Here is a 15392-nt window from a genome sequence, read left to right on the forward strand (position 1 = left end):
GGCCAGCAGTTTTTATTCTTTAAAAAAGTTGAAAATATTAGGATTAATGTTCACTTCAGTGTGCAGACACTCAGAATTCAAATTCGAGTACGTGCTTGCTCGTAGATCCCTCAACACCCATCCATGGAGCTCATAGACCTAAAGAGAAAGAGCATACTCAGGGAAGTAACATAATCAAATGTGTTTCAGAAATGTAGTGGCTGTGGAACCAGAGAACGTGATCTGAAAAACTTGTCAGAGATGGAATGCACAGGCGGTGGTGATTGTTTAGGGAGGGATTTAAGAAGCCCAAGGAGGCTGCAGTAATCTTCAATATGTTTATGAAAATGATCCGAATGTACACTTCCTACTGAAAGTTTATTCTGCTTTGTGACTGATGTCGAGGGGCTACTTTCTGCTCAAACCTGTTCTGTTTACCAACTAATTAATTTCTTTATTAGCAGGATAACCATATATTACACAGTCCAAACAGGGAGGATGATTTTTATAACCGTTTTTAAAATATTTAAATCGAACTTATAAAATATCTAAAAATTGTATTTCCATAAAGCTTCCTTTGTCAAAGGTATAATCACTGAGGTAACCGTTTCCTAAACCAAAAATGAGAAGGAATTCAAAATAGTGTTTGAATTCAGAGAAACAAAAAGCCTCAAATTTCTAGTGTTCTCGATTTATGCAGCAGATTTGTTTGATGACTGACTCAGCACCGAAGGTGACTCACTGTTGCTTTTTAGGATGTGGGTATGGTGGAAAAAAATCAGCACCTGAGAAAAGAAGACAAGAAAATCCGCTTGGTGGGTAGACATTTCCTATTGCTACTTAAGGATATGGTGATCCAGAAAATCCCCTGGTGAAGTGTTTTGGGGTGGTCCACTTATACTTTTCTTGGGTCCTCAGGAACTGGCCCACAGGATCATGTGTTGGAGTCAGAGGTGGAGGAATGAAGCCTGGATTCTGGCAGGGCATGGAGAGGAGCGAAAAGATTTTTCCAATGAAAACTGAACTTTTTAGTGATTCCGGGTTCTTCGGATACTGATGAAGGGGGGTCCTTCTAATACCCTGTCTGTAGCCTTTGCTGGTACCTCCCTTATCCGCAGCTTTCCCAAAAACACTTTTGGGAGTGAAAGGTGACACTGTTAATAATTAAGTTAACAAGCATAAATTGGAACTTTTCCAGGCAGACTGGAGTTTAAAGTACCCTAGTTATTAGGCATTACTCCAGTGTCTTGGAAAACAAACTTTAGAATCGTCCTTTATGCTCTCTTCTTTGACTAGCATGGCACTTCTTTTGCCTTTTATGTAAAGTCAATTATCAGTCTTATGAGTTCCTTCTACAAAATTTATGCGACTTACCTTTCACTATCTAGTTCAAGACATCTTCGTCTTGGCTGAATTGTTGTAAACAGGGTCCATTTACCTGTAGTAAGTCTCCTTCCCATTCTAGCACATTCTAGTCAGAGTTCCTTCCATCTTAATTTGTCACAGTTTTATCAAGCCATTCATTCTCCTCAAGAATCTACAGTAGTTCCAGATTGTTTGAGATCTGGCTGACATTTCTTATCTTGCTGTTTAAAGCCCCGTTGTTTTTTCATGCCGATGTCTGTCTGACCCACATTAGAATGCCCTCTCCTTTCTCAGCCATCCTAATCAGTGATTCTCTGTCAGCTCAACACTTGCTTTCTTGCAGTCACTTCCATTTATCACATTTTTTCCCTGTCTTCTAATTTTCAAGTGCTAAGGGCACACATTTAAATTTGATTATACAATGTACTGAATTGCATTTACTAATAGATGAATTAAGGCTCAGGTTCCTTCAGGGGCCATGAGGTAATTATAAACTGTGATGCTGGCAGAGTGAAGACCAATAGATATTAAAGTGTTTGTGTTGATTGAAATTTCCACCTAAGTACATGATAAAATGGCCAAACAGGATACTTTCCCAAGATTTGCAAATTGTATCCTAGTTTTTTGTTTACATGTAATTTATAGCTCAAGTAATATGCCATTCTCTGTATCCCCCTTAGCCATAATCCATGAAATAGTAATAGGTATACATTATGTATTGTATGAGTGCTTGTAAAATTAAAAAGTTTAATTATGGCTTTAGCAAACTTATTGGGAAAATAACTAAAACTTTTCAAAGGAAAATGCAGCTACTGTTTTCTGCCTGAGGTTGAGGTAATAATAAATAATCACAGATAGAGTCAGCCCTGTTGCCCACTTCTTAGGGTCCTGTGTTCTGATGCCCTCCCATGAAGACTGGCGGAATGGATCTGCTTTGGCTTCCAGTGGAGGACAGAGAATTATATTGACAGTCTCAGCCAGGGGTATGGTGAGAGTTAAGGTGGGCCATAAATGGAGTTGGAAGAAGGAGTGGTAAGCAAGCTAGTAAAGATGTAATGGACATACAGGTCAAACAATAAGGCTTACATAATGACCAATAGAATTGGGGTGTCAAAGCTATGGGTTGTGTCAAAGAATGATAAGACCAGTACTCAGTATCTGCAAAAAAAGACAAAAGTGGAATTTACTGATGATTGTAATGAGGGAAACCTCTGCTGGTCAGGCAGTCATTCTGAGCAGAGCAGACTGCTATCTTATGTGGATTTTTGGAAGTGTAGAATTGGCATTGGTGGCTTTTCAAGGATGTTGACATCATCTGATGAATAGTATTTACTCAAATGAGAAAGTTATTGATTGGTTGGCACTCAGTCGTAATAAGTTCATTGGAATGAGCCCATTCTTGATTGGCCAGAAATGATGGGTTGTCACCAATGGGCTGGCTTGCAAAACCAATTGGTTTACTGAAGCAAGTTGCTGATTGAGGAGGTCTAAAATTAGTTGTGTTGGCTATTTGTTTCCATAGCTATAGAACAATCAATCTTTTCCCAGGAATGTGGTAATTTTTTTCTCTTTAAGTGGAATGGGAATGCATCCAGAATTAAGAACAGAGATGGGATCATAAGATTTACACTAGACCCTTTTCAGGGAAATCTTTCAGAAAAATAACAAGAAGGTAAAAATGACCCTGGCCCCAGGTAATGAGGCAATTGTAACAAAGTAGATTAACAAATCCAAGACCTATTTCCTTCTATTTTCCAAGAAACCAAAGCACATAAACTAGTCTTCTATGGATTTATGAAAGCTCTCATGCCCAGTAAGCCTGGAGCAAGGATCAGCAAACTTTCTCTATACAGGCTGAGATGGTTAATATTTTAGGCTTTGCGGGCCATAGGGTCTGTCTCTAACAACTCAATTTGGCAACTGTAGTGTCAGAGCAACCATATGCCTCATGTAAACAGATGGCTGTGACCAGATTTGGTCTAGAGTAGCTGGATTTGGCTTGTGGTGATTGAATTTGGCACACAGGCTGTAGTTTGCTGACCCCTGGCCTATAGCCAGTAATCTCTCAATTGCATCTACTGTCAGTGATTCAAACACCAAAATATCTGAAACCCCCTGACCAACAAAGAGTACATAAATACTAAGTAGTTGCTGACTAACTGACTTCTGATATCCTGTCTGGTTGGATGTCATTGATTCTGGGCCAGACTGGAATACTCATTGAGAAATAGCTGGGGTCAGGCTTGAGCTGGAGCAGAGACTGAATTTGAATGAAAAAGCCTCCAATGTCCCATTTGCAAGGGCTGCAGACGATTCATGCTGTTGTTGCCATCCCCCACCCCCCTTGATGCTTGCTGGTCCCGGCTACATGGCTAGCAGTAATGTGTCTATCCACAGGCTACTGCTATTCTTTTGACATTGTTTTATCTACTCCAGCTGAAGAGATTTTGTCCTTTTAAAACTGCTAGCTCTGCCAGCTGATATCAGAGGACTTGGCTTTGAAGCATTTTTAGCTTTTTTGGAGGCTAAAGGATAACCTAGCACTTTTAGCTTCCTCCATTAAGCTTCCGCAGGTCAGAGGGTGATTTAAATGACAGCAGTTGTGAAGTCACCTTGACACCTTCCTCCAGAATGCCCAGGGATCTTCTTGAAAATAGGACATCCTTTGTTCTGTTGTGGTATTTTGGCATTTCCGAGAGTAGTAATGAAGTTAGCCCACCATAGTAGAGTTTCAGAAAAGCACTTTTAAAATTCCCTTTTTACCTTTTGGGGGAGAAGCAATGGCTCATATTAGCAAATCTCTTGACTGTGGCTTGCACATCTTAAGACTCTTTGTAAATCAATACTCCGGAGTATACAGATATGACAGCTCAGAGAACTTTCTGAAATTAATTGAACTCTGATACCACTTGTATGCATTTTGGGGTCAGAAAAAAATATTTCAGACTTGAATTTCAGATATAGTCCATGGAGAAACAAATATTGTTTGAAGAGTGTCTTTTAGTGTATTTTTGTTAAATGGCCTATTCAAGGTTTCTTTTTGCAAGTTACATCTAGTCATAGCAGAGAATAAGGATAAAAATTTGTTAAGCACAGTGTTAATTTTGTTTTATAATGGTCTATAAGAAGTTATAAAAATTAGGACTAAATTTTTTTCTCCTTATGTCATTCTTACATAGTAATATCCAAAATGGAAATAAGATGTACATTTACCTTTTAGAAACAGTAGCAAGAGATGTAATTTTTGGTGCTCTAACTTCTTCCAACATTAGGGAATGTTTTTGAAATTCATGATGAAGAATAGATTGGAAAGGAGAGCAATACAAATTTTAAAAAGATGGATAATGAGAGGAGGCTGTCTTTATCAGATATTATAATGAATTATAAAGATATAGTTATTGAACTATTAGTGGTAAAAAACTAGGGAAAAAACCAGATAAACTATATTAGCCTGAAAAATATTCTAATGTGTGCATGTGTATGTATTGTATGTATATGAATTTAATATATAGTATGGATAGTATCACAAATGGGAAATGAAAAATTTGCTCATTGAATGAGCCGAATCATTTGGTTAACATATTAGGATAAAGGCAAACTTGTTTTATACAAACATACACAGGACCTTAAAATGCTTAGCATTTTGAGACTTATATTTCTTTCTCACATAAAAGTTCAGTTCTAAGCGTGTAAGGCAGCTGTGCTCCACAAGGTCATTCAAAAGGCTAAGTCCATTCCATCTAGTTACTCTGTCATCCCCTTGGACATCATTTCTCTTCATAGTTGAAGGTAGGTTTCTGGTGCACCCACATTTCAGCTTGTGATAAAGAAAGAGAGTAAATGTGGAGCAAGGGATGTCCCATTAAGTATGTGACACATAAGTTGCACATAGCCTATTCATGTCTATTAATGCATATATGGTCACATGGTCCTAACTACCTGTAGGAAAGGCTGGGAAGTGTAGTCTCTAGCTGGATAACCATGGGCTCAAACACAGCTGAGAGGGAGAAAGATCTCTAGTATTAGAGAGATTGCATACTGGGGGAGTTAACAGTCTGGGTTACAGTACTTACATGAAAAATAAAAATCACATCAACTTAGATCCTCATCTTTTCCTATATTTTGAAATAAATTCCAAGTATATAGATAATCAAACCATGTGATAGCAAGTAGTAATAAAAATAAGTGCTTTTTATGAATAATATCATTTAATCCTTACAATAACCCTATAAAAGATACTTCTACCGATAAGACTTCAGTTGATAAATGAATAAAGAAATAGATCAAAGCATTCCCAGAACAGAAGATACAAATGCCTAAGAAAAAGTTTTCATATCTTTAATGTTCTGATAATGAAAAAGAAATAGTTTTGAAATGAGAAACCATTTTCACTTATTAAACTAGAAAGTAGTTTATAAAATATTTAAACTTGCACAGAGCGGATTGTAGAATATTAACTGCTAGAGCCAGTGTATGTCAGAGCCTTAGCATACATTCTTACTCTCTGTGATCCAGAAATTTCACATTCTGGAGTCTACTAGAAAAAAAATCAGAATGAGGACAAAGCATTAGTCTTAAAAAGTCGGAAACAATATAAATGTCTAAAAATGGGAAAATGACTAAATGCAATATTACACACGATTAAAATTGTTTATAGTATTAACAATAAGTGAGTATACTTCTGATACAATGTTAAGTGCAGAAAAATTAGGATATAAAATTATCAGAAATTTGATTTAAATTGTTTTTTAAAAAGCGTAGAAAAGAAATTGGAAATAGCTATGTTAGATGTTTCTGGCTGTCCTCTGTTCTCTTTTACCACTTCATCTTTGCTTCTTTATTAGCACCTCTGCATCTATTAAAAAAGTTTATGAACTTATTTTTATTCTTTCCTCTCCTCATTGGATGATCCATGAGAGAAAGTACCACGTCTATCTTGTCATTTTCTGTGCACTGTATATATAGCATAGTGCCTGGCCCAGTGGAGTGATGTTGGATGGTGAGCTTCTGGGTAACTTAATCTCTAAGTTTTTATGTTTCATCATGGACTGGCAGCACTTGTCAGATAAAGAAGATCAATTTTTAAAGTATTAGAAAAATTTTGTTTTATGATAATTTTCTTTAGTAATCAGCCTAGTTATCTAATTGGTGAATGGGAAGCAGAAGTGATGAATTCTAGATTAAGGTGTAAGTAGAACAGTTTTTCCTTTTTTTTTTTTTTTTAATGGAGAAGATTAAGTCCATTCTCCCACCCCCATTCCATGTATGGCCTTTGGATTGTGTCATTTTGCCTTGTGGAAGTAGAGTCTGTGCAGTGTTTTGTGTGCACATATAGAAGTAAAATAAATATACTTGTTTCCTGTGGCTTGCTCAATGAGAGTTGCTGTCTTGGCTCTGTTGCAGTTAGTGCTGGTTGGCTGTACATACACAAGGAATATTAGATTCAAAGGGAAGTATTGAAATTGGAGCCGAGTTTGGTTTTCCCTTTCCTCCCACCTCCTTCCCTTAAAATGTATCTTTACTGTGTCTTTATTATTGCACCAATTTAAGTCTGTTAAAGTTGAGTCAAGTGAAACTTTGCATATAGCATTAATCATCATTGTCTTAAATGTACCAGTAAAAACAGATTTGATGGAAAAGTGGTTATAAAAAATTTTTTTAAAAAGGACAGTTTTCTTCTGGCTTATATGAAATGAATATATTAGCTATCAGTTCAAATATATAGACCTTGTAAAATCTATCAAATTTTCTAATGACAGAGCATATAGAGTAGTAGGAAACTGCTGAAAGAGGCTAATTTTTCAGACTGTAAATCAAATATATAGAATTATGAATGTATAGAAGCATGTTATTTTATGCTTATCACTAGTATATGCGAATAAGATTATTTTAAAGTAATCACAAGCAGTAAGTAATAGCTACACAAAATAGAGCATTTTCACTTAGAACAATTCTGATAGAATAAGACTAGAAGGGAGAAAATTTTGATTGAATTTAACTGGCTTTAAGGGGCAAGAGAAGTAAAAACTGCTTCCCAAAAGAATATGCCTGCAGATTTAAACCTGAGTGTAAATATGTGAATTTTTCTTAGAGATGAATAGCAGCAAGAAAGCAAGTTGGTGTTTTCTCTTTCTGCACTGTTAGTTCTATTAACAGATACCATCAGGTGATCAGTGTTTTCTGAACAGAAGCCTGTGTGGCTAGCAAGTCAGGTTTAAGGAAAGGATGTCAGTGACTTAAGACCCAAATCACATGACTCCCCTCTCCATGCTAATACTAGATGCTGTGGATCAAATTTCAACTCCAAGCAGTCCTCCCAGCCATGTGGGTTTAACCAAATGAGAAGCAAAACCATACCTCCGAAAATGTTAGCAGCTGCTCCTCGCTTACCGTGGAGCCTCAAGATTGGAAGCTGGTTTTCAAATCGGAGCATATCCACTGAGTAGAATTTCAGTATTTTGCTATCATTTTGATGTTTTCATCTGGTCTTCATCAGTTTTACCAGACACTCCCTGCGAGGATGGGGGCAGGAGCTCTCGCCGTCTGTGTGAGTATAGGCCGCCCCTGTCTGTTCACTGCCAGGACTCTGGGGAGGCCTGGGCCCTCCTGCTTTTGATGAGAAATTTGTGTGACTCTGTTTTACCTATCTAGGAGGTGGGGGAAGATTTGTTACTTAAATTCCTATCTATTCAAATGGACATTAAGCAGTATTTTAGACATTCAGCATTTCTGTCCACTTTCCTTTTCAAAAAAGAAGATGCATGCTGAGTTTATTTGGTTAAGTCAGCTTGATTTAATGTAGAGCACTCTTAGCGTTTTAGACTTTCTTGTTCTGAAAGAGTTAAATATGAATGCTCAATTGTAGTTGGGAAAATCTTATGACTAGATTGAGAAAGAATTAACATAACTGTTAATTTTTTACCTCTGAGTATGTGTACGACATCTTTCTTTTCACATTCTTTTTCTATTTAGTAATTCTGGAATTTGTTTCAGCATCGTTTCTGAAAGTGATGGTGGAAAAGCTTGGTTGATAAATATTTGTGTTTTGTTAATCAACTCTAGAAAGTTCTGCTTGTTATAATACAGTAGCACTGACAAATAACATTGATATAAAATCCATGGGAAAAATGTGTATATTTCTGGGGCTGCAATTCATCAATTTCAAAGTTATTCTGTTGGTGCTTATACAGAACTTTTGAAATAACCAAGTATTGTCAATTATAATTTACAAAATGCTGTAATTAAAATTCGTATTTCCATATATAGAAAATGGAGAAATATATTATACATATTTGTCTTTCAAGTTGATAGTATATTCCAGGGGGCATTTTATTTGTACTAAATGAGGTACTAAATGAGGAATATCTTACTCTTTATTATATCTTAACTGCTCACTTGTGTTTTATCACATTTAGGTCCAATCTTATATTTTTCTTTTTTAAGTTTCAGAAAGACCTGCACTTTGCTGTAGGTTGTGACGGCATCCTAAAGTATCCAGAAATCTCTGGGCAATTTTTGACACATAGGCGCAGATGGTACAACAGCTCCAGAGATTAAATTTTCTGAGTAAAACTGCAGGGTGACTTCCTCATTTCCATGCTCAGAACTTTTCAGCATCCTGTGTGCCAATATGTCTGTCTGTCTTTCCCTTTTAACCCTGAGGCTTTTAGTGTCCGGGTGGTTATCTTTTTACCACTCCAGAGAGTTTCTTTCAAAATCTGATTTTTCTTCCTTTTATTTTACTACAGACTCATGTCTGCATTTTCCCAGCTTTATAAAAGGAATACTTAAGAACTAGAAATGTGTAGAGGCAGCAGATTGACCTATTTGTCCTGAGATTTGTAGTCATGGCTGGTTGTCTGATTAGATCCTTCTTGCCCTACTGCATTCACCGATCTGATCTTGACTGAAATGCAAACTGACCCATGTATGAAATCCATCTTTCCCCTTCATTTATATCCAAAGTTTCTACAAAATTTTAAGACTGACGTAAAAATCATACCATTTATGAGATTATTCACTCTGATATGATCATCCCACCTTTACTGTAAGAGGAAATATTTATAGTTTTAGGATTTGCGACATAGATGTTCTGTAAAAAAGATAGCTACTTTTTAAAATAATGTTTGTGGCAGAAAAGTAACTAAGTCATATATAAATGCATGCATATGGATTAATGTACTTTTTTTTTAGTTTGGGACCTTTCTACTTAGCAGGCATATCTTATGTGTAGCAGCTGCTCAAATACCCTGCTACTGAAGATAGTCTTCAGACAATAGAGTACAAGATATTTGGGGATTGGAGGAGGGGGAGAGGGGAGGAGACAGAAAGAGAAAACTTGAAGTAGAGCACAGACTGCTTTAAAGATACTCAGTTCTTCGGTCTTGACTAACCAACTTTCTCTTTCTAACTTCTTTTGTTTTCCTCATTTCCATAATGGTAGTGCGGTTAGTAAAGCTATAGAGGGCTCACAAATTTACTTCTATTGCTACTCATGGCATACAAAGAGGTAGGTTCTTTACTATAAAATCTTTTTTCTCAGTAAATCACCCCCAGGCAGAATGGGAAACTATAGTTGCCAATTAATGTTGTCTTAGTCATTCCTAGTTTTAAATGCCACTTTTGGATGACTCAGGCTCTCTCAGGTGAATCCTGAGTCTTTCAGATTCCCTGCCCCTTTTGCTGTCCAGGGTGTCATCTGGGCATTTTGAGGAGAGGCGGGTAAGAGTGAAGAGTTAGCATATTCTATTGGATGAAGAACAAGGGGACCTAGAACACGTGTGTAGATTCTTGTACTCTGGATGTTCTTATTCGTGGGTGAGTTCAGGTATCAAATCTGTGACTGGTGAATTTGTGGATCAGTTTTCTTGGTATAATCAATGCCCAGTGGTCCACCCTTCCTGATTTAGCCCAAGTCTTCCCGGTGCTGGCAGCAGTTCCAGGGGTATCCAGGCCTTTGTAGCCTTGTCCCTAACTTGGGCATCTCGCTCCTTGTAGCCTTACCACATGGTACCATCAGTTACCTTATATGTATCACATAGTGTAGGCAGGAGCTGTAGTCAGAGTACACAAAAGGTCACCAAATTAAGATACTCTTGTTGCTGATTTATTGAATCAACTTAAAACACAGTACAAAGCAAGGGGGGAAAGATGGGGTAGATTTACCAGACTCCCAGCATCCTGTGTTACTTAATGTTTATCATGTCTGAATGTAAACAAACAATTATAAACCCCAGGTGCTGCTGACAAACATCTAATCTACCCAATTAAAAAATGGGCAAAGCTTATGAACAGGAGGTTCACATAAATAGAAATGCTAATAAACATGAAAATTGTTTAATTTCATTCATAATTATCAATATTGGCAAATTCAAAAAAAAATTAGTACCAAGCATGATGAAAGAACGGGAAACAGGCACTTTCACATGCTTTCAATCAAATGTAAATTGCAGAGGCATCTTTGTAGGGCATTGTGGCAATATATCAAAATTTGTCATTTATATACTTGTTGAGATAGCAATCTCATTTCTAGGCGTTTATCTTGCAAGTACTTGTACAGTTATGTAAAAATGTTTGCAAGAATGTTCATTGCTGAAATGTAGTAGCAAGAACTGTCAATCTAAATGTTAAATAAGATCAGTTAAATCAATTATAGTATCTCTGCAATGTAATATTAAGCAGCTGTATGTGCCAATCTGACCTCCAAATAAACCAAGTAGCAAAAGAAAGGTATACACAGTAGTAGAGTTATATTTGCCTTTTAAAATAACACATATATATCCTTAATTATGCATAGAAAATTTCTGTAAGGAAACAAGAATTCTTAGGGGTGGAATAAGAAGACTTTTCAGTTTAAACTCTTGTGTATTATTTGAGTTTTGATCAAGCACATGTATTTATTAAAATTCAATTAGTAAAAATAAACACTGCTTAAAGAACAGAGAATGGTAGCTCTGTCTAGAAATAAAGATTGGTTTGATTTACAATGATAAAGGCAATTAATATTAAATTTGAATATCTACAGTACTTTTACAGGTATGTATTAGAATATATAAATTACTTGACATGGTCTAATATGTAAAAAGAAATAGACTTTCCCCACAAATTTCAAAGTGCAGACCTACAGCTGAAAAGAATGTAATGAGGTGGTTTCAATCCAGTAGAAAGAAGTATCTAAAGATTCTACTGTCTGAAAACTTGAGCTGGTTGTCTTATGAGGTGTTCAGTGCCCCATCACCAGAAGTAAGAGGGAAAAGGCTGAATGGTCATGGGCCAACCTGTCATAGGCATTCCGTCATGGAATTAGTGTTCCAAGGTGAGATGCCCTTGCAGTGTTCTAGGCTTCTGAGTCATTGTGTTACTCCCCAGAATTTGTAGCTCTCAGCCCATTATTCTTTTTCATTTGTTAGACCGTTGGAAATTGAACACACACATGCCTTTTTCCCCACTGTACTTGCTTCAATTAGGGTTTCCTTTACATGGAGGACTAGCCAAAGCTGAAGGCAGGATGTCATGATCTTAATAAAATAGATCCCCCAGGGAAGGTTAACATTTTAATTGTAAGTGTAGTCTTGTTCACTGTAAAAACAGTAGGGATTTTTTAAGAAAAAAATTAGAATATTACTACAGCATTGCTAAATTTTTACTCCATTCTAATGCATAAAATATGTATAAATTACTTAAAATTATACCATAGAATTCAGTCAAATGGTTCATTCTAGGAAAAATGATTGTAGACAGTAGCAGTGGAAAAGATGTGCTAGAAGAAAACCAGTTGTTCAAGGAGAATTTTGATATAAAATTGTCTTATAATTAGTTAATTTACTTTCAGTCTTAATTTGTAAAGATTCCCTTAATATTTGTTAAAATGTAAATAATGTCACAGCAAGTTTTATTTCTGTGGTTTACACTGTAAATAAATCTTGTAGGCCTGCAAGCATTAGTTTTAAGCACATTTGGGTTTTTGAAGCTACACATTTAAGTCTTAATTTTTCCAAAAACAAAATGGTTAACACCGTAGCTCTTACTGAATTTTAACTCTTTGTAACTTAAAAAATCCTATTTTTGACTTTACATTCTGCTTAAACTTGTTAGGAAACAATAGCAAGCATCTCCTTTCCAAGAGCATTTTTAAAATTTGATTCATAGCAACCTCCTGCAAAATAATTCTCTTCTGTTTGAATCCTCCTTGGCTCCATTAGGACTGCCAACAATGCTAAATGAAAGATTTACTGGTAGCAACGTTAAATGCTGTCTTTTCTCCAGAAAACTAGGTTATTCTAAGCACACAAATGTTTCTGTGCTTTCACGTTTTTTATACCTAAGTGTAGCCTCACTAATCACTTAAAAGTGACCCACCCCAGAACCTGTTTCATCTAGATTTATTGAAAAGGAATAAGGGGTGCTACTATAATGAAGAATGTGGAATGTTTCCAAAAGCAGATTAATTTTAGTGTATTCTTTCTACCAACACAAAGTCTTATTTTGGCAAAAAATTACTTGTGGACTTTTTCTTGTTTTTAACACCTCTTTTGAAGTGTAATTTACATACCACAAATATACTTAATGAAAGTGTACAGTTTAATGACTAGAACATTCCATCATCTCAGTAAGATCCCTATGCCCATTTACAGTTAGTTCCCATTATCTGCCCCCTCCCCACCCCTAACCTCAGACAACTAATTTGCTTTGTTTCTATACATTTATCTTTTCTAGATATTTGCTATAAATGGAATCAAGCAATATATGTTCTCGTTACTGGCTTCTTTCACTTAGTGTAAAATTTTTGAGGTTCATCCATGTTGTAGCATGTATCAGTATTTCATTCCTTTTTGATACTGAATAATATATGGTATATCACATTTTGTTTATACATTCAGTAGTTGATAGGCATTTGGATTGTTTACAATTTTGGTGGTATGAGTAATGCTGTGAACATTCGTACACCACTCTGTGTGAATATCTGTTTTCATTTCTCTTGGATAAGTACCTAGGAGAAGAATTGCTGGATCATATGATAAATTTATGTTCAATGTTTTAAGAAACTGCCAAAGTCTTTTCCAAAATGGTTGTAGGATTTTACATTCCCATTATCAATGTATGAGAATTTCAGTTTCTCCACATCCTACAGCATATGGTATTGTCTTTTTTTTCCCCCCAATAGTCATTCTGTTGAATTTCTTAGTGCTGTCTCAGCTTCTTAATGACTAATGATGTTAGGCATTTTTTCATACGCACATAATCCATCCGTATATCTTCTTTGGTTAAATGTCTGTTCATATATTTTGGCCATTTCTGTATTGTGTTGTTTGTTCTTGTTGAGTTGTAAGAGTTCTTATATATTCTGGATACAAGTCCTTTATCACATATATGGAGTTTTTGTCCTGTCTTCCAAATCAATTCTGCCAGAACCAAAGCTAGTTTTCACTTTTGGTTCCTCGTCTTGGCGCTGTTGTGCCCACCCAGCCTGGCAGGTGGACAGGGTTGGGAGCAGGTCCAAGCAATGCGGCCACAAAAGCTTACTAAATTTCATCAGTTTTTCATGAATAAGTGTTCTTGTTTTATTTATTTATTTTGCCTCTGGTTAATTGCCAAAGACCCGAAATGGTTGTTTTGACAATTTTGTTTACTTTCATATTTTTCTTAGGAGAGCATTTGCAGACCCTTTTAAACAAGCATCGATGAAAATCAGTAGGTCTTGACTTTCTCTTAAATAGAGAATTTAACTTGTTCTAATAACCTTTTATCGTTCTTGGTATAATAGTAATACATGTCTGATGTAGAAAATTTAGGAAGTACAAATAAGTAAAAGAAAACAAGAACAATCCAAGATTCCATAACCCAGAAATAAACGCATACTATGTTTGCTATGTATTATAGTTTTTTTACTGTGAACATATAAAGTTATAAAATAGATTGTACTTGACATCAATTTTATAGCATGCTTTTCTTCCTCCATGTAATAGTGTATTGTGACTATCTTAAAGTCTCATTTTCATAAGATATGAGTCTCACTCACTGTTACTTGTCTTTCTCCTGTGGTGGGAGACATGACCAGAGGGAGGACAGCCTGGGACCAAGCCCCAGATTTTGCCAGGCATTGCCAAATTGCCTTCCAGAAATTCGAATCACTTTACATCTTTTCTTACCAACATTTTCTCTATTCTTCCTAAAAAAATCTCCATGAATAGAAAGGGTGACAGATGGTACCACATTATTGTTTTTGCCTTTCTTTGGCTGTTAGGAGCTTGACCACCTTCTGAGAAAATATACAGGCACATCTCATTTCATTGTGCTTCACAGATGTGATTTTTACAAACTGGAGGCAAAATCCTCCACCAGCAAGATGATGACTTGCTTTATTGTGACATAGTCGCTTTATGGTGGTGGTCTGGAACTGAACTTTTGTGAATTATAACTTTATTCTACTCCATTGTGTAGCTTTTTTCTTTGGGGACTCTAATAACTCATACGTTGGAGCTCATTTAACTGCTTTCTATAGTTCTGGCTCTAATTCTTGTGATTTTTTTTTAATGTTATATCTGCTTTTCTCGTTTATGTCCTCTATGTCTCTTACTGGGCCATCAGTGGTTTCTGTTCTCTTTGTGGTCTCTATAATTTAGTCTTTCTTTACTTCTGAAATATGTTTGTCATTTCCTTTTTGCCTTTTCGCAATTTCTGCCAGTTTCCATTCTTCATTATCCTGTTGGCTGAATATTTCTTTCCTAAATTTCTGTATTTATGCTTTGTGGCATCTTTTCATCATTGTGGTTGATTCATTAACTTTTTAAAAAAATAGTAAAATATACATAATATAAATTTTATGATTTTAACCTTTTTTTTTTTTTTTTTTGGTATACGAGTCAGTGGCATTTAAAATATTGTGCAACCATTTCCTTTTCCAGAACTTTTCATTATCTCCAACATAAACTCTGTACCCATTAAACAGTAACTCCCCATTCTCCTCATTCCTCCCTCCCATCGGGCCTGGTAACCATTGTTCTGCTTTCTGTCTCAATGAATTTGCCTATTCTAGGTATCTTATATAA

At 35.9% G+C, this 15392-nt stretch overlaps 1 protein-coding gene across 4 annotated transcripts in view; it reads left to right on the top strand.

Annotated features, from left to right (window-relative positions):
• FAM13A (family with sequence similarity 13 member A) overlaps nucleotides 1-15392 on the top strand; it is a 250060-nt gene that overhangs the window by 9092 nt on the left and 225576 nt on the right. For 2 of the 4 annotated variants that reach the window (XM_016161037.2, XM_036227704.1), the window contains exon 1: nucleotides 7586-7891. The exons of 1 other annotated variant lie outside the window; for it this stretch is intronic. In XM_016161037.2, coding sequence (XP_016016523.2) covers nucleotides 7817-7891 — 75 coding nt within the window. In that variant the 5' untranslated portion in view covers nucleotides 7586-7816. Of the gene's footprint in view, nucleotides 1-7584; nucleotides 7892-15392 lie in introns of those variants that run through there. One more of the 4 variants, XM_036227705.1, reaches the window with a different exon arrangement.

This window comes from Rousettus aegyptiacus, unplaced genomic scaffold (assembly GCF_014176215.1).
Source record: "Rousettus aegyptiacus isolate mRouAeg1 unplaced genomic scaffold, mRouAeg1.p scaffold_m13_p_10, whole genome shotgun sequence".
Lineage (NCBI taxonomy): Eukaryota > Metazoa > Chordata > Mammalia > Chiroptera > Pteropodidae > Rousettus > Rousettus aegyptiacus.